General features: G+C 35.4%; 3 protein-coding genes across 5 annotated transcripts; all 3 read right to left on the bottom strand.

Annotated features, from left to right (window-relative positions):
* On the bottom strand, positions 2,818 to 4,846 carry LOC104782116 (pentatricopeptide repeat-containing protein At2g36980, mitochondrial). 2 transcript variants are annotated; one of them, XM_019244923.1, is made up of 2 exons: positions 4,472 to 4,696; positions 2,819 to 4,358 (listed from the first exon to the last, which is right to left on the bottom strand). In XM_019244923.1, exons 1-2 carry the CDS (start codon positions 4,562 to 4,564, stop codon positions 2,931 to 2,933), a joined length of 1,521 nt encoding a protein of 506 aa, XP_019100468.1. In that variant the 5' UTR covers positions 4,565 to 4,696; the 3' UTR covers positions 2,819 to 2,930. The 2 variants fall into 2 exon arrangements, with proteins under 2 accessions (XP_010505246.1, XP_019100468.1); XM_010506944.2 differs by having other exon boundaries at positions 2,818 to 4,846.
* LOC104782117 (UDP-glycosyltransferase 86A1-like) lies at positions 4,869 to 7,476 on the bottom strand. The gene is made up of 2 exons (XM_010506946.2): positions 6,790 to 7,476; positions 4,869 to 5,894 (listed from the first exon to the last, which is right to left on the bottom strand). Exons 1-2 carry the CDS (start codon positions 7,313 to 7,315, stop codon positions 4,927 to 4,929), a joined length of 1,494 nt encoding a protein of 497 aa, XP_010505248.1. The 5' UTR covers positions 7,316 to 7,476; the 3' UTR covers positions 4,869 to 4,926.
* On the bottom strand, positions 9,661 to 14,185 carry LOC104782115 (TSL-kinase interacting protein 1-like). Of its 2 annotated transcripts, none has more exons than XM_010506942.2 (13): positions 14,002 to 14,185; positions 13,394 to 13,564; positions 13,197 to 13,279; positions 13,055 to 13,102; positions 12,838 to 12,947; positions 12,406 to 12,490; positions 12,026 to 12,305; positions 11,701 to 11,811; positions 11,446 to 11,600; positions 11,130 to 11,368; positions 10,355 to 11,033; positions 10,158 to 10,277; positions 9,661 to 10,069 (listed from the first exon to the last, which is right to left on the bottom strand). In XM_010506942.2, the coding sequence occupies exons 2-13, from the start codon at positions 13,503 to 13,505 to the stop codon at positions 9,893 to 9,895; spliced, it is 2,199 nt and encodes a 732-aa protein (XP_010505244.1). In that variant the 5' UTR covers positions 13,506 to 13,564; positions 14,002 to 14,185; the 3' UTR covers positions 9,661 to 9,892. The 2 variants fall into 2 exon arrangements, with proteins under 2 accessions (XP_010505244.1, XP_010505245.1); XM_010506943.2 differs by having other exon boundaries at positions 11,701 to 11,808.

Here is a 19,630-nt window from a genome sequence, read left to right as displayed (position 1 = left end):
TTCACGGCGAGAAGAATGACGTTTGGCAAAACACAAACAACCAAAAACACGAAGTTGTGCAAGATTTGGAGGTGTGGAATGAAGAAGCTAATGTGGAGTTTTGCCTTGTAGAAGTGGAGTAGGGGTGCGATTGATCAAATGCGCAGCCGTGAGGACACTCTCACCCCAAAACCGAACTGGTAAATCAGCTTGAAAGAGCAGAGAACGCGCCATGTTGAAAATATGACGATGTTTGCGCTCTACTCTTCCATTTTGTTGCGGAGTATAAACACAAGAAGTTTGATGATGAATGCCATGATCTTTAAAGAAGTGTCGAAGACCAAGAAATTCACTCCCATTGTCACTACGAATGACTTTGATCTTTTTTCCAAATTGTTGATGAGCCATGGCCACAAACTGTTTGAGATGAGTAGCAACCTCGCATTTGGCAAGAAGAAGATAAGTCCACACGGCCCGAGAATAGTCATTTACAATGGTAAGAAAATAGTGTGCTCCACACGTAGAAGCAGTGTTGTAAGGTCCCCAGATATCACAATGTATCAAAGAAAAACATTCATCCGCTTTATTAGTACTTTTGGGAAAAACCGACTGTGTTTGTTTAGCTTGAATACAAACTTCGCAAAAATCATCATTGTCACTACTATGGTGTGTAGAATCCGGTAAAGCAGATAAAAAACTAGATAGAATCTTTGTAGATGGATGCCCCGAACGTTCATGCCAAAGAGTTCTTGTGGATTTCTTGACATGGTTAACCCTTGCGGATCATGCTCCACAAAAGTGATAAACCCCATCTCTCTCTTCACCTGCGCCAATCAGCATCTTCGAAGTGCGGTCCTGTATAACACACAATGTATCAGTGAATAAAGCATAGCAAGACAGCTCACGACATAATCTAGCGAGAGAGATGAGAGTGCAAGAGAGATCAGGAACATATAGAACACAATTTAGTGTAGCGTGATCTCCAAGTATCATCGTCCCTTCTTGAGTAGCAAACGTATGTTTGCCATTGGGAAGAACAATAATGCTTCAAGGAATGTCATGTGGATCCACAAGAAGATCAGCATCACCTGTCATATGATGAGATGCTCCAGAGTCAAGTAAAAACTCAACACAAAAGTGCTTACTAGATAGTTTATCAGAACCGGAGGTTTGGTCAGATTTTAACAAGTTCACAATGGCAGACCATGTGGCCTTACTGACACCGGGTAGGTCAGGAAGTTCAGCATCCGAAACAACTTGAGCATTATTAGCACGAAAGGAAGGAGGAGTGGAATGCCCATGACCATGTCCTCTATAAGAGCTACGGCCGCGACCTCGAGTGGAATCTGACTGCGATCCTCCTCTAATATCACCATGTTTCTCGATCCACCAGTCGGGCAAGCCATGAAGTTCAAAACATGTATCCACCGAGTGATTGGTACGTCCACAATGAGTACATGGTCCGTGATTGAGACAGGTAGCATATGCGATAGCATTGACACCAGCTTTCACAGCAAATCCGATAGCATCAATAAGTTCTTCTTTAGATCGAGCAACAATAAGGTGACGTTCTTCAGCAATAACTTCCGAGTAAACATGTTCAAGTGTCATGTCGGTGTCACGGTTAAGGCGACTAAGAATATTAGTACGCGTAGTACCAAACCGGGAAGCATCGAGACCCATGAGAAACTGATGGATACACTCAAGATCTCGGCGTGCTAGCTGCTTGAGACGTTGAGGACAGGACGGAGATTTGCAACAGCAGTCAATAAACGGCTCGAAGTCATCAAGATCATCCCACATCACCTTGAGTTGTCTGAAATAATCAGCGACAAGTTGACCATCTTGAGAGCAGTGATCGATAGAGGATTTGATTTGGTGAACACGAGAAGCGTTCCCGATAGAGTAACGAACACGCAAATTGTCCCAAAGGACTTTTGCGTTGTCAACGAAGGAGATCACCTTCTGGACTTGAGGATCTAAACTTGCGTAGAGCCAGCCGCATAACATCGAGTTAACCTGAACCCACCGTTGGTAATCGGAAGAATCAATAGAAACTTGAAGAAGAGATCCATCAACAAGTTCAAGTTTATGCTTCGCAGCGAGATTGTTGCGGGCAATCTTAGCCCACTTCTCATAGTTTTCACCATTAAGGAGAAACGGAGTAAGAACATGATGCGGCTGATCATTAGAGGATAGGTAATAAGGAGAAGAAGAGATCAATTCCTTAGTAGTAGTAGTAGAAAGAGCCGAGTTGGTAGACATGGTGTAGGTAGTAGAAAAAAAATAGATTTAGAAAGCCTGGTTCCTTGAAAGGATGAAACGCAGGAAACAGCGGAGAGAAAGAAAAAAAAATTAGATCTTTAGGGTTTTGTAACTTGGCTCTGATACCATGTAAATCTCAGAGAGAAAGCGTTGGGTTTATTATTGATATGTAAAGAGTATATATAGATACAATAGACTTGATGCACAAGTAGAGAATATTGACTAAAGATATACACAATAAGATATGGAACATATCCTTTTCCCTAACAATTGTCACACCAACAAAATAAGGGTAATTTGTAGAGAAAACAAAGTTAGTTTGAATCTATATTTCTTGTCTTTTGTAAGATTTTCTTTGTCACTTCTTGTGGACCTTTCACACTAGAAACCAAATTTTTTTTTATGTTTCTTCTATACTCTATTTCTAGTCATTATCAAAATTCCAATAGGAATCACTAAAGAGCTTATCAATATGAGTAAAACATAACTCAAATCCGATTAAATCATCATGGAAAATTATATGAAACTTAGATTCAAATAGTATGAGACTTCCATGTCAAGATATTTTGACATAAGCAACATGAACTAGTTTCTAAGTAGAGCTTATCAACATTATTACTTATACAATAATGTGTGTGAATGGTTATTTTTTTGCTTCTTCTACATATATCTCATTGTCTATAGCACTAAATCCACAAGTTCCAAAACGTCTCTGGGTTTCTCATTTCACTTTGAATGCAGTTTAAAGTTTGAGAAAGCTCCTCCAAGTGAGGGTGCGAAGAGTCACCAACTAGAAAAGTTGAGACCTGGTTTCCTACTTCGATCCAGCTACATCCCGGTGTTTTCTTCATACCTCGCTCAACCATTTCTCTCCTTACATCTTCTGCTTCCTTCCACCGCCCACTCGAGCAGTACAAGTTTGATAACAGAACAAAACTCATCTCTTCACTTGGTTCTGCTATCTTTAGAACTTTGCTAACTTCTCTACCTAGTTCTGTGTGCCAGTGTGTTGAACAAGCACCCAAAAGAGCTTCCCATGAACTACTACTACTAGCTTTCGTGACAAGTGAATTGTAAGTTGTAGCCAAGTCCTTTGCTTCTGCTAAATATCCACCTCTCCCAAACATATCTATCATACATGTTACATGATCTACTTCCAAAGGGATTCCATGATCTTTAACCATGGATTCAAAAATTGAGCAACCTTCCTCTACAAGACCTGAATGGCTACAAGTTGTCAACAATCCAATGAACGTTACCTTGTCTGGTTTAATCCCTGACGCTATCATGCTGTCATAGAGCCTTAGAGCATGATCAGCTAACCCGTGGACACCAAATGCGAAAAGCATTGTGTTCCAAGATACCAAATCTTTGTTAGCTATATCCCCAAATGCGCGGTTTGAATCCTTAATATCTCCACACTTGGCATACAAATTAACCAAGGCGTTACCAACATAAGCATAACCTTGAAAGCCTCGACAGATCAGACAACCATGGATCATTTTTCCATGTCCTAAACAGGCTAAACCTGAACAAGCGTGAAGAACTGCACCATAAGCAAAATGATCAGAATCCACCCCAGACTTCATCATCTCAACAAAAAACCTCAACGCTTGCTCTCCATCTCCATTCCTACCATATCCTGCAATCATAGTAGTCCAAGTAACAATATTTCTCTCAGGAGCTAGATGAAATACCTCAAGAGCTTTCTCTGTTTCTCCTATCTTCATACAAACGTCAATAACAGAGTTCCAAGATACCTGAGTCAAGATTTCAACAGACTCGAGCACTCTCATGGCATCATCTCTACAGCCTACTTTCGCATAAAAACTTAAAACAGAGTTTTTTGCCTCAACCGCACAATCCCACCCATTCTTCACCATAACAGCATGTACCATCCGTCCACATACCAAGTCAGATGAATCACCACAAGCATTCATAAGAGAACTAAACGTATAACAATCCGGTTCAAACTCACTCTTCTCAATCATCTCTTTGAACAACCTTAAACAAGAATCGATCTTTCCACACTGGGCATGACCAGAGATCATTATATTCCAAGCAAAAGCCACCCTTTTCGGCATATCAACAAAAACATCAAAGGCAGCTTCAAACTGTTCAGCATTCATATACGCAAACAAAAGCGAGCACCAAGTTACTTCATTTCTACTATCATTACCCATATCTCTAAACACTTTGTTTGCGCTAAGGGTATCAGAACACTTACCATACATGTCAATAAGTGAATTATTAACCGGCAACGAAGCACCGTATCCAGACCGAATAACCAAAGACTGAATTTTTCTTCCGAAACTAACATCGCCTAGACTCGCACAAGTGCTCAAGACTGCAGTAAACGAGTAATCATCAGGCTTAACGTCAGAGAATCTCAACTGGGTGAACAAAGATATAGCTTCTTGATATAAACCCAAACGAGAATAGCTCGTCAGCATAGTGTTCCACGCTACGGTATCTCGTTCAGGCATTTCGTCGAACAGCTGGCGTGCACTTGCTATGCGACCTGATTTCGCCAAAGACGCAATCTTTGAAGTAAGACGAACCAAAACAGACATTTGGGTAAACTCATGGAGTTGATATCTCTATTGTTCGAGCGGTGCGATGGATATAATAACCAAAAAAAAGTGAACTTTATGTCGATGATTTACATATGTTTAAATAGCTTTAGTCTGATCGACTTGTTTCGAGACCATTTACAACAACATTACACAACTTTGTATCTATACTATTTCGGACCTCAACAACGAACGATTTAAAATTCGTCTCAGAAGATCCAACGGCTGTAACCGCATCTTTGAGATGAAGTTTAACTTTTTCAACGTTGTTTCTCAGCTCACTTGAAGTTTCACCTTTTATCATCAATCTCCTTACGTTAGCCGAGACTTGGTCCCTTGTGATAGTCTTCTTATTATTATTATCATCATAAAGGTTGATCCCAATGCGCCAATCATCGACCACAAGCTTCCTATTCGTGAACTGATCCGTCAAAAGCGGATAACACAACAAAGGCAAACCGCACCAAACGCTTTCCAAAATTGAGTTCCAACCGCAATGTGTGAAAAAACCTCCCACGGCCGGGTTTGAAATTACTGCCATCTGGCAGCACCATTGGACCACGAGACCTCGATCTTGGGTCTGGTTTACAAACCCGTCCGGGAGAAAATCCGGGACGACGGATCCGACTATATCCGGACGTAAAACCCAAATGAAACTTATCCCACTAAGCAAAAGCCCATGGGCTATTTCAACGATCTCTTTTTTACCAACATGTGCATAGCTACCAAACGAGACGTATAGGACCGACCCGGTTGGTCGGCCTTTAAGCCATTCGGTACAGTCTGACTCCGCCCATAAACTTGTGGGGACAACCGAATCGGTTGAGAAAACCGGACCGATGGCATAAACCGGTTGTTTGGCTTGTAGAGCCGAGAGAGAGTCTGGTTCGAGCTCTTGCACGGTGTTGCATAAGACGAAATCGGCTCTCTTGACGTCTTTAAAGGCCTTGGATAATATTTGATAGACCACTGTATTAGTGTCTACGTCTTTGTCGCTTGCTTGAAGATATGACATCAAGTCCTTTGGTTCTATTTCTTTAACCCCTGGTACGTAGTCGATCACGTCTTCACGATTCTCTGCCGTAAAATTCAAAACGGATATATAAGAGATGATTATATATAGGATAATTCCGACTTCAACAAAAATACAAATTAAAAATCATATTTTCTTATGGATAATAAACAAAAATTTCTAATTATCTATGTGACTTGTGACAATATTAGAAGATGGATACCTCTATAAATTAATACTCTATAAATTAATACTCGCTATAAATTAATAAAATTTTTCGGTTCCGAGTTGGGCCGGTGTAAAAAATAACACATTTCAATAAATTAAGAAGATAATAATATTTTTGAAAATCCTATGTAAAAATATGGTCCATCAATATCATAAATTAATAATCAAATATTATTAACATATATATATATATAAGAAAATCTAGTGAAATATGACTCTATTGTTGTTTGCATATTCTTGAATTTACATTCTTATTGGAGCTCATTTCTAATCTTTTTTATTGTTTTTTTTCCAAACTGCATCTAAAAATTGTGGAAAGTCCTAAATGCGATAATTGCTTCTTTACATATAATTGGTTCTAAAGTTACCGCAATATATTCTTCGACTTCATCATTACAATGAATGATACTAGTAGCAATTTCTTCTAAACTCTGAACTTCTAACATTTATCGTTTTTATCTTAATTCTAAATTAAAAAATTTTAAAATTAAAAAATATGAATTAAAAAAATTCTTTAAAAATATGAATGAGAACAAAACTATCTTATTTTGTAATATAAAATTTTGAAAATCTCTTCATAAATTAATAAAATATTAATTTATCGATAAATAAAAACCTCTATAAATTAATAAAATTTTATGGTCCCGATCTTATTAATTTATAGAGGTTTTATTGTATTATTGCTAAATCAGGTAAATATATATCATTGACATGATTGAGTAAGAGTATTACCAAGACATTTGAAATGACCGTTTGATATGAGGAGATCCATGTGATAATAGAGATTGAGTACCAAGGCAGGTTCGGTCCAAAAAGAGACATTAACAAGGTTGTGCTTGTCGCAAATCATAGATGACCAAACATAAAACGCGTCGGCGATCAAACAAGTCACCGGATGATCATCCTGGAGTGAGAGTTTAGCGATGAGATCATCGACGTGGGCAGAGAAGACGTGGAGAATGCCTTCGAAAAACTGGTCATGGTTAAGTGAGCGGTCAAACCCCAAAGGGAAGCCGTCGGTCACGGTGGTGTAACGTATGTCGAGCTTTCCGGAGTTTCGGGCGGCGGAGAAGATGTCCCCCGCGTCACCTTGGCGAGCGGTGGAGATGTGGTGGTGGATGGAGTCGGTGTTGACGAAAGTGATGGTAAAGCCATGAGAAGCGAGTTTGATGGCTAAGTGGACAAAAGGGATAACGTGGCCTTGAAGTGGGTATGGTATCATCATGATATGAGGCTTCCTCGACTTTGCGCTCTCCATTGTTTTTTTTTTTTCGGGAAGAATTTTATTTTCTTGGTGTTTTGAGTGATTGTATGGACTGAGAGTGTGGATATTTATCAACGTGCAAGTGAATTTCTAAAGATAATATATTTTATTTTTCTACATCATTCGTGGAAAACTTGAATGGAGATACTTCTGAAAAACTTTACGAATTAAGCTATAAAAAGAATCATGCTATAATTTCATAAAATTATTCTTGAAATTAAACCCGATTAGCTGAAATTGAAAAAACAAAAATAATTTTGGTGTCTAAGAAAAAAATTATTGCTAAAAATATAAAAAAAAATTAAACCTAAAAACAGACTAACCTGATATCAATTACGGCTAGAAAATATAAAAGTTGAGTCCTTAGATAAGACATGTTTATTTCTTCTCTCGTACGACTAATTCAACACAATCCATATCGTTGTAACCTTCCATATAAATATAATAAATTTATATTAGGGGTTGCTTGTTTTATATATATGCAGGCGCGTATTTAATTTGCTCTTATCATATGGATTGTGTTGTGAATGAATGTATATTAGAGCTCGAAGCCTCGAATATATATATAAATATTCTGTATGATATATTGATATGTGTAATTGTGTCATATTGATCGTCCAAAAGATGATATCTCGTGACAAGAAGCCGTCAAAATTATGGAGAAGAATATTCGAAGGGCACGTAAAGAGTACGAACTCGACGTGATGTGAACGAGTAGGCCAGTGCAGAGCCGGACTTGACCCCATTGAAATGAAACATTGCAATGGGGCCCCCACATTTTTTGGAAATTTTTTTGATACAATGAGGCCCCCAAATACTCAAAAAATGTTACTTTTCAGAAATTTTAAGAGGTTGTTACAGTTTTTTTAGGACATTTGTATCTATATTTTTAAAATTAGATGTTTTGTTTAACTGATTTTTCTTTTTAGTCTATAGTTTTTATACTAGGAAAATTATGACTATATTTTTAAAAAATTTGTATGGGGCCCCTAAATGCTTTGGTCCGGCACCAGTGTAAAGCGGTGTATCACACTAAAGAGATTTGTCATGTTATGACAACTTGGCGCTCTTACATCATTGTTGTGTAGGACTCGTTATTGAGACTTGAGAGAGCATATCCTTCGTAAAAAAAAAAAAAAAACAATGTTAAAATTACACAAAACCATAGTTCTTCTCGACCTACGGATAAAAGCTGAATCCGACGGTTTGGTTTAAAGAATCAAATTGGATTGTAAATGAAATTTGGTTCATTTATTAGGGTGGAGAGTGTAATGTTTATTTTTAACTTATAAATTAAACCAATTTGAACACTTTTGATCAAGACAACAATCATATCTAGTTTTGAATTATTTATTTTTCTTATAAGGGCATGTTTATAGGGAGATCAGTTTAGGGTGTTCTTAGAGTATAAATATTGTGAAAATAATGTAAGATCAGTAGTTAAGAACTTTTGTTAAAAAGTTAGTTATTGGGAGAACATGTTTAAGATCTTAATATTTAATAATATAATATTCTTATAGAAATTTAAGAATGTTTAATAAATACATAGATTAATGTTTAATAAAAATTTTAAGAATGTTTAATACTATTTAATAATATAATGTTTATTAATATTCTTAAACATATTACAATTATAAAAATTTATAAAATAACATTTTAATTGCAAACTTATAAAACTTTTACTAAAATTCAAAATACAATGCCATATTTTTAAGAAACAAAAAAAAACATTGTAAATAAAATTTAAAAAAAAAACAAACAAACATATTACTTAATTAATTAAACAAAACAAACATTTTATTTAATTAATACATAGATTAATGTCCAAATTTATTTCATATATTTTCAACCAATCCAAAAGAGACACGTCACACAAGATCAGACCCAAGAACAGTTCTAGAATAAGATCAGTGAGTCTGATCTTAAGTCCACTATTCAATTATTTTCATTTTTAAAATGCCTAAGAACACCCCATGTGTTCTTCTATAAACATGGCCTAACTTTATATAAAGAGTCTAGTGTTGAAAAAACCTTGGGTTAGACTGATCAAGTGTAGAAAAGTAAACGTTTGGAATCTCTTCCAGATAGAATATTAAAAATGAGAGAAAAGCAGTAACTTAGTCCTATCATGCTTTATCAAGAAGATAATGGATATTTAAATTTGGATGGCGATTTGATGAAGTTAAACAAATGGTTTGACTCCCACAAAGAAATTAAATTCATGAGAAAGTTAAGTTTTGCGTCCTGAATGTTATTTTACTCAAAACTCTTGAAAGAATTTGTTAAGAATTTAAAAGATTCTGCGACATTCTTATTTGCCATGAAACTTCTATAACAAAAGAAAAAAAACGGCATGATAGCCAAATAAACATGTAAATAACAACAGTAGGGTACACATAAACATGTATCAACACAGAAGACTGTGTTGAGAGAAAGAGTTAAAACTTAAAACTTACATCAGATTTTTGTACAGTGAACCTATCAGTTGGTGATAAAGTTTCTTTTTAAAAAAGGCAAGAGTCACTTTCTTTTCAACTATCAACATTTGGACCCCTAGCTTTTGGTTCCATTTCAGACCATGTTAGACTTATCCTTCTTGTTGTCGAACCCAAAGAGCGAGCAGTTCTGAAAGGCATCGAGGCTGGTCGCAATCAGACGGCTCAAACCCCCGAGGCTCTCACTGAGGATCAAATCCTCTGTATACTTTGAAGATCTAATGTCTAAGTCCAGTGGTCCTAACGAGTCAGGCTGCAAAGAAGAGTAAAACAAAAGAGAAAGAGTTTTTGAATATATGTGCTTTTTCACTTTGGAAGAAATATGGGATTTCGAGATTTACCCAATATATATCCGCAAGCCCACAATGGCTCTTCCCTGGAGAATCCATCGTATGGGGGTCTGTTGGACCCTCTTCCATAGGCTCTCCATGGTCAGGAAGCTTCTCATCAACGGATAAAGCCTAAGAGAAAGTATTGTATCAGATGGTTTATTTTTATAAACAATTGTTGAAGTGGAGTTTGAGAATGATATAGTTACCTCCACCAATTGAGAAGGTTTTCCATTTACTCTGCCAACACCTCGAGGAGAAGCAACATTAGCCAACTTGGAGGAATCTGCGAGACGATTATTTTGGAAAGAGAAGGCATCACGTGTTTCTTCATCATCCCATAGAGAGGAAGAGCCAGAAGTCAACGGTAGTGGAGCACTTGGCTTGTTCTGGTGTCTTAGTATATGAGCAGCAATTGCAGCATCAAAAGAGTCAGAGGCAAATGAAACATCTCGAAGGAGGCAATGTGAACCCTCGGTGGCAGGTGGATTCCCACCATCACTATCTATGTCATCGGGCACATCAGAGAGTAGATCACCTATACTTATGTTAGTAAGACTATCAGCCCATTCTCCTGCTGATTGAGCATTACCGCTGATTAAATGCTCAAGTGGAGAAATAGTTGGTGAAGCAGGTTCATAATCATCTCTATATTCTGCGGGACGATCATGGGTTTCACCAGAGGCACATACTAGACCCAGGCTGGGTTCTACAGATGTCGGTTGTTCGGCAGTTGAATGCACAGACAACGGTCCTGATTCAGTAAGGAGCACATTGACCTCGTTGACCCCATCCACATTCATGTCATCCTCGAGTGAAGGGCAAAGATCTGAAGTTGGAACTTGAGAAATAAAAGAACCTGATGCATCATGGACAAACCAACCATACCTGCAAAGAGATATAAGAAATTAATTTCGTTTATCCTGTATGATATAATTGGACAGAGATAAACCTGCACGAGACTAGGAAAATATGAGAGCAAACCTTAAGCGGAAAACCGAGGGACTTCCGACCATTGAATGCACTTCTGCTGCACTTAGAAAAGAGTCATGGGTCCACCTTTGATGGCACGTTATAGTTTCTTTTCGTGCATTGTAAGGAAATAGCATTAGCTCTCCAGTCGCACAACTTGAGCTTCCCCACTTGCGATTGAGATGTTCCAGTACAGATGATATCTTCTTGCGATTACTAAGGGTAAGTTCTAGATGCGGATTGTGCTTATCCTGTTAACAGATCAAACTCCATTTCATGTCTTAGAAAATTATTGCTCCAATCAGTTTTATTCGTATTAGAAGCTTACCATTTCCAAGGATCTTCGAGTACATTCATCAATCGGGAACAACTGAAGTTTCAGCTTGGCAGAAAACTGCATATTCGCATCACTGAGAGGAACATCTCTAGATGAGCACAGAGAAAGTGGAGACTTTCCGGTTAAATATCTTGTGGAACCTAAATCTAAGATAAAAAGAGAACCCAATTCCAAATTTGCACATGTTAGTTCTCAAAAGACATGCATCTAAGAAAATGAAATATTATCTCATACTAGCAAGTAAACCTTCTTGATCATCCATATCTTTGTCAATTGATGTTCGTTCCAAATGCTCTGCAGCATCAGCAACCAGGGAGACCCCATCTATCGCAGCCTTTTCCCATTTTTTATAACCTGCTGAAAAGGAAAGAACTACTTAGAGTCACGTAAGAACTTGGAACTACATCAAGTTTTTAAATAGCAACTTAAAACCTAATATAAACATGGAAGATCGAAAGTAGATGATCTCTAAAACTTGTATGAACGCTGTAAAGTGAAACACACACACAATATGGGACTGAAGAAAACTGTCTATCTACGAAACATGCATAAAAACTAGCAGAGAAAGAACCTTGTTTTCTTCGCTTCCTTCCACCTCTCCCAAAGGCTGTATCTTCTTTTTCGTCACCAAGGTTGACACCTAAGCTTTCACCATGTTTGGTAGATGCTCTTCCAGACCCTAGCTTTTTAACATTTTGGCCGTCGGAGACAATCAGTTTAAATGGACGGTTATCCAATCCTCTTTCTCTGCTATGACTTGAGATGTTTCCAAGGGAAGCAGAAGAGAAATTTTCTCCCTGACAAGCCCGTTTTCTTATGCTCTTTCTGCGGTCTTTCAGCAATTGGTGTTCCTTCACGCAAAAGGGTTTGTTAGACAATAGTTTGAAAACAATTCCTTGTCAAATCCAAGATGGTTTAGAGTTAAAAGGAAATTTGCATTTGCCAACTAACCAAGGCCTCTAAAAATAGCTTGAATCTCCGGGGTTTGAGATGAAGTTTTGAAGCTTTGCAGCTATACTTTTCCAGTAAAGACCACCTGCAAGTCACATGAAATAGCATGTTTACTTTAGAACAGACGAAATCATGATATGTGGGATCATCTCAACTAGGAGAACGAAAGATAGTATGATGTCCGAAATATAGGTCAGTTGCTACTGTCTGATCATGTATGGGGTTGCTAGCAGATATTATCAATGCACAAGAGAAACAAGAAACCTTTCCTAACCATTATTTTGTCACTAACGAGAAATGCATAACCATACTACAGAAAATATTATAGGCGAATGGAACCCTTAAATGGAGAGTAATGTTCATCATTTGTTTACGAATAATCTACAATAACAGCACAAAGCATAATAGAAACGAAATGTATATATAAAGTACCATCGCAGCATTGCAGCATTTGTGTCCTTTGGATTCTTGGCATCAAGGCTCAGTTCTGGACCCAATAGTTTATTCATACGTCTAACTAGACGATAATAGTAATGCCTGACCTGCAAAATCACAAACAAAAAATCCACAACCATGAGAAACTTAAAGCAAAACACCAACAAGAGCAAGTGAAGGAAAAACAAACCCCAAGGTTAAAAAGGCAACCAACCTGGTCCTTGTTTTTGCTTTGGACACGAGAGGTAATCTTCTCAAAATTCTGCAATAACCAACACACAGAGAAAACGTCACACACGAAACAACAGATAGACGAAGAAACCAAAACTCATTCTCAACTTCAACAAATTGATAACCTTTCCAACTTGACGAAGAGCAGTAAAGAAACTTTCTTCTTCCTGATGCGTCCAAGCAGCCCATTGCCTAGTCGGCTTCTTAACTGCTCTCCAAAATAAAACAATAAACATTGCAGTCTCCATTAGGAAAATCAAGCTCATCTCAAAAAAAACGAATCATTAAAACCAAAACTACTTATAAACCAAATGCAACATACCAGGAAACTGAGCAACACTGATAGAAGCAGAGAGTAAATTAGGATTGCTGTTCTGGTTTGATATGTGGCCCTCATCGATAGGACGACCTTCGGGGTTCTTCTCGGCTTGCATTTCGCAGTAATGCGCAAACTGTTTTAAGCATTCATGCTTTTCCTTTTGCTTCCAATTTCCTACAAATCAGAGCAATGAATCCAAACCATGAAGAAAATAGAAACTCAGAACAAATGTGGATGCATAATCACTATGATCATCAACTAAAATCACAAGAAATTTAGCAACCGACATAAATTTTACATTCATTACACAAAACCCTAATTTCAAAGCAATAATGAAAGAACAAACAAATTCACCCAAAAAAAAAAAAAAACCCTAAATTTAATTTCACCGGATCAAAAATTCGATTCGATTCAATTTTATTCAATACCCTAATTTAGCTTAATCGACATATAAAAACCTAGTAAGGCAAGACGAAATTTTGGAAACAAAAAAAAAGAACTAGGGTTACTAAATACATACTCGAAATTTTGAATTGGGAAAAAAAAAAGAGAGATAGAGAATAAGTTTGACCCCAAAAACAAAAACACGAAAAAAAGAGAAATAATATTACCTGGATTAAGAGTATGGGATTGACGAAGAGTAGTCGAGAATTTAGGGTAAATCGAACGAAATTGAAGCCGAGGATATTTTTCCGACGAACATCTACGGTTGAACCAAGAACGAGAGAGACGAGAGACAACAAAAAATAATTTTTTTTTTCTTGTTTTTTTTTTTTTTTTACATTCACATAAAATTAAAAAGAAAAAATAAAATTAAAGTAAATTAAAAAGGGAATGTGATTAGTTAAATTTGTACTTTGTTATCTAAGATGTAAAAAAAATTTAAGGATGGGTTAGTAAACTAGTAGTATATTTTATATCAGAATTAGACTTTTAAAATTAAATGAGTTTAGTGTTTTTTTGTTAATTTCGAAAGAATCATTCAAAGATATTTAATTTTTTTTTGTAACAGAAAAAATAATATAATTATTTTAATGAACAACAAAGGAAACAAATAAAGGTCACTCTGCCAGTTGCCTTCCTCACGCTAAGTATATTTATTTAAAGTTAAACTTACCAAAATTCGATAATTAGTTTGATGGAGGTATCCTTTTTCTACAATTTAAAGAAAATAAAACGAAAAGAAAAAAAATATATTATTTTGCCTCTTTGGGGTTGGGTCGTATAGCACGTGGCTTGGGTTGGCATCTCACAAGTCGCATGATGTAATTAAAACGCCAAAATAATGTTTCAAAATTGCGGTCAAGTGTTGAGAATTGAGATTAGTCTCAGGGCCCTGTATAGAATTAGGTCTGCTCCAATAAAAAAATATATGCATGGGCTTTTTCTTTAGTCCAATTGTAACTAATACCACAAGATCCAATGATTCAACTCTTTCTTTCAAGACTTCACTACATTATGTTTAGATTACTAGATCAATACTTTCAAAGAAGTGTGGGTTTCAAGTATAGATCTTTGAAATTTGAAACTGATCATTGAGTGATTGTTTACAACAGAACAATATGTATCGGAAGCTGCAAATTAACTTCAACTTTGATCTCACGGTTCAATCGATCAACTTAGGTATATGTAACCAGTAGTATTATCTATGCAACTATGTGCGTCGTTTCTATACGAAGAGTCGAAGACCATCATTAATGGATTATTGACTTGTATAGTTTGTTTTGGTGAAAAGTTGGCTTATCGTTTCGTTATAAAGATTGGTTCAAATTCAACGAATGGAAAAAGTCAGAAGACGGAGCTACGATGGGATAAATCAACATTACTTTAATTAATTTGGGCGTTTTCATCATTTCTTGCTCAATTTGTTTGCCATGTTCAATTCGTTACGCCAAGCGTAGAGATTTGACCCGGACACTGATGCTAACATAATATATACTAGGTTTATCCCGTGCTACACCACGAGTCTATTATTTTATTGATATATATACTGTTAACGGTTGTAGGTAGAGTTTTGTAAAAACTTTTGATTCGCAAGTTGAGAATATACATTTTACGATTTGTTAGTTATGATTTAGGAATGAATGATCTGGCATATTCTTATTATAATTCTCAATTGATATTATTGGATTAATAATGTACATTTAAAGCTAATAAGATCTTACCAAATATGTAATCGTTTATTAAACGCAAATTAGATATTTCCTAAGATGTATTCATCTTGAATTAGTTGCTATATTATAGGGATGTGATTAAGAGGATGTGATTACATAAATTTGGTTATCAATTCTTTTTGTCAAACTCGGTACTAAAAATTTGGCATGCAAATTAGATATTTCTTAAGATACAATGGACATTAATTGACATTAATTGGATGTAAATAAGTATGCTATGGATTAAAAACCAGCCCAAAATATTCGGCAATCTTAAGGAGGATCCGGATAATTGAATTGGTTATAATTTTAGTTAAAAATCCGACCCGAAGTTGGCAAAAAGTGATGACACCCTATTGTACTCCAAAAATGTATTCCGAACTCTATATGTGGATATACTTGTTTGGTTACAAATATCCTAAGACAATTTTTAATATATATTCGTTTATAAAAATTCAAATCACATTATATGCTGAAAAAAATCTAAAATTTTATTAACTTTATGTATTGAATAGTAATTAAAATAATTATATATAAGATTAAATAAAAATGAAAGGAAAATTATATTTTAATCTAACATATTTATTTAAATTAGATAGATATATTTTAGGAAAGTAATATTATCAAATAAGGAAATGATTGTGTTTGGTTGTAAGAATTGTAGAGAATTTAGTTGAGACTTGTTTGGATACAAAGATAAGAGAAGATGGCACAAAAATGTACTTCAAAAATGTTAAGATAGATATGTTTGTGTGTGTAAGTGTGTGTACATGTGAAGCTTTGTATATCCTCAAGTTTTCTACTTGTAAGAATATGCAAGTAGTAGATAGAATGGCTGGCCAGGTCAAACTGTTTTAAATGGAGACCGACCTAATGATTTCTATTGTCAAGGACATGCTTTGAATTATGTTTCCTCGGTGTACTGGCGACCTACGTTGGGAGTTGGGGTGTCAATTGACCCCCCGTTCAATATAAATAATAAAAACTTTTAGTTATAATTTCTATGGGTAGCTCATTTGGTTAGTTGTTGGTGTATTGACCCCCTAAACTGACGTTCGTTTCTTGTAGTTACCATTTTTTATCTTCATTTTCTTTTAACTCCTTGCATGAACAGGCTGACAATATATGAGTATATGACACAAGAATCCCCGAATATGGACCTCCTCACAATTTTGACTTGACTTATATTGAGGACGAGGAGGTCAAGAACTATCATTTGAACTAAAAGAATTATTTTGGTGTTATGAAGATGTCATGAATATCATGTAGTCCAACGGCTCACACAAGTCACAATTTTTTTTTTTTTAAAAAGATGAAGAAAACGTATACACACAAGTCACAATTAGGGTATTCATATATGTTTTCACACAAATATGATGCGATGTTGGACTACATGATATTCATGACATCTTCATAACACCAAAATAATTCTTTTAGTTCAAACGATAGTTCTATCAAAATAACTGTCAAGATCAATCGTTACTACATAAATGATACTTATAGAATTATTTTTTCATCTCCTAATTAAACTCAAACTCGTATGATAGTAAAAACGTCAGGATCGGCCTGTCCCTAACCAACAGATTGATTGATGAAGATGCATCATCTCTCACGCATATATAAGTCAAACCAGCATATTCCAAATCCAAACCCTTTTCAGATTCGCGACATAGACCCAAGTTTGGCGCCAACACCATACAACATCAATGATCCCACATGCTTTATACATATCATGCCGTGTTACTACTGTACATNATTTTGTCATCTCCTAATTAAACTCAAACTCGTATGATAGTAAAAACGTCAGGATCGGCCTGTCCCTAACCAACAGATTGATTGATGAAGATGCATCATCTCTCACGCATATATAAGTCAAACCAGCATATTCCAAATCCAAACCCTTTTCAGATTCGCGACATAGACCCAAGTTTGGCGCCAACACCATACAACATCAATGATCCCACATGCTTTATACATATCATGCCGTGTTACTACTGTACATAATGTCTAGTATTATTGTAGCTTTTTTTGTAAACAGTAAACACCTGAATAATTGAATAACCATTAGACTAATAACAAAACGCAAGCTTATAGGTATTTTATCTTTTGCTATCATTTTCATAACTGACAAACATAATTCACTGTTACCTTTTGTCAACAGCTATTACGTACTGTTGACAAAAATAAGAAAAAAAAAAACTTTTTGACTGGATTATAAGAAATAGTAACTACTTATAAACTGTTTCTGCATATAAAATAAATTAAACTTATCTGTTCATAATTCATATTCAGGAACCATTATAATCATTTGAATTCATGTAAACTGATAGTTATATACTTTTTTTATAGTTACCTTTTCATTTTCGCTGTGTGATGTTTGATCTAATTCTTTTATACTAATCACACTCACTTATTCCACTTAAATTGTATTCATTATTGTTTCATACATGTCCTCCGTTTTTTAACTATATATTGAGAGTTAGAGATTTGTGGTGAGTATAACAGAGTATCCGTAAAAATGTCGTAATATTACAATAAACTAGAGAGATGGAGAGATCTATAGATACAGGTCCACTAATTTGCAACCACAAAATAGATATCCACTATTTTTTTTTGCATTTATATAATTGCTAAGTTTCTTTGTATTTTATGCTGCCAGATCCACTTCCATGAAGGAGACATGAGGTGGGCATTGATTGGATTTTGCATCCTATCACCTAATTGATATTATCATGATCACTACTATTGTTATTACTTTAATATTTGTCAATATACATTCATAGTGAGCAATGACATAACATCTTAGGTGGATTCCCATTTTGATTAAATAGATGAATGTATTTAGTACCGTTTCTTAAATATTATTTAGGTTCAGAAAATTCCAAATACGTTTCTAGGTACAGAAAACCACCTTTTGAAATTTGAGGCTAAAACAAAGTTTTAAAATTCAAGATGGCGAAGATATATATTTAGATGATATCGGTAACTTGACCAGGGTTTGACAGACTTAACTAACAGAACTTTGAATTTATTTTTCAAAATATGAAGAATGTATTTTATTTGTACTATTAATTTGACTATCTTAAAATCTTAACCTCATCCTCGTAACAAACGATAAACGATAGAATACGTTTGGTTTAATATTGGATCTTCTTTAGTCCCGAATGATAAAACTTGTTTACATTATTTGTTTGTATTGTCACTTTCTTATTATATATATCTCCACTAGGACACTAGCTTACATCGTTACGTGAGACATATATTTGGCTCATATGAAAGAAAAAGTTAAGGGGAAATCAATTACTATTTTTTCTCTCTCTCTCTCTATGGCGACAAGAAGTGATCACTTTGGCAACACGTCTTTTACAATTTACCAAAAAAAATGAAAAGAAATTGGCAACACGTACATGTACACATGCAATTATTTGCCCCTGTGTAGATGAGTTCCACGCTATCCACAACGTATTTTGGTTATTCTTTTCAATTAAATTATGTACATATTTCGATATGATTCCAAAGAGAAAAGCTTGTAATAAGTGGATTATGGGGTATAGATGATATATTTATACATCAATTCCATTTAAAAAAAAACTCAGAATAGGGTGTCCGTGTCTGATTTATCCGCAGCACGGCAGCACCCAATGATTGATTTATTGCATGATCTTGAGTGATAGAATAATATCGTATACATAAAATACTAAAATTGAAAGATAATTACGTACGTATACAATTATTTAGAAAAATACAAAGCAAAAGAAGACTAGAGGGGCGAAATAGAAAGTGATGGGATCATCAACATGGTTTTGTTGTCATCGTTTTGTCTTTGTCCAGCAGTCTAGAAGAAATATTAAGTCACTATTTTTTTTCATATTAAGATTAAGTCACCATTAATCATGCTAAATCATGTAGTTACATAAATAATGACTATTTATGACAATAATGCACACCTACACGTACATAGAATGCAAACAAATGCTATATGTTAAAAAGACTTGCGTAATTGTGCAACTAACAAATTCATTACCTCTTTTTATATAATACACGAAGATGGTTACGTAGTCTCTCTGTTTTACATAATATTTTTGTA

The sequence above is a fragment of the Camelina sativa genome, chromosome 4 (genome assembly GCF_000633955.1).
Source record: "Camelina sativa cultivar DH55 chromosome 4, Cs, whole genome shotgun sequence".
Taxonomy (NCBI): Eukaryota; Viridiplantae; Streptophyta; class Magnoliopsida; order Brassicales; family Brassicaceae; genus Camelina; species Camelina sativa.
The sequence above is the reverse complement of the archived record's forward strand: the minus strand, read 5'-3'. Positions and strand labels throughout refer to the sequence as shown.

Bases quoted from the DNA above. Each gene is read 5' to 3' on its own strand.
- LOC104782116 (XM_010506944.2), bottom strand. From the start codon at position 4,817: ATGTCTGTTTTGGTTCGTCTTACTTCAAAGATTGCGTCTTTGGCGAAA.
- LOC104782117 (XM_010506946.2), bottom strand. From the start codon at position 7,315: ATGGAGAGCGCAAAGTCGAGGAAGCCTCATATCATGATGATACCATAC. The intron at 5,895-6,789 runs GTAATACTCTTA...ATTTTACGGCAG, and splicing joins CGGTCATTTCAAATGTCTTG to AGAATCGTGAAGACGTGATC.
- LOC104782115 (XM_010506942.2), bottom strand. From the start codon at position 13,505: ATGCAAGCCGAGAAGAACCCCGAAGGTCGTCCTATCGATGAGGGCCAC. The intron at 12,306-12,405 runs GTTAGTTGGCAA...TTTTGCGTGAAG, and splicing joins AGCTATTTTTAGAGGCCTTG to GAACACCAATTGCTGAAAGA. The intron at 10,278-10,354 runs GTAACTATATCA...ACTTTCTCTTAG, and splicing joins AACCTTCTCAATTGGTGGAG to GCTTTATCCGTTGATGAGAA.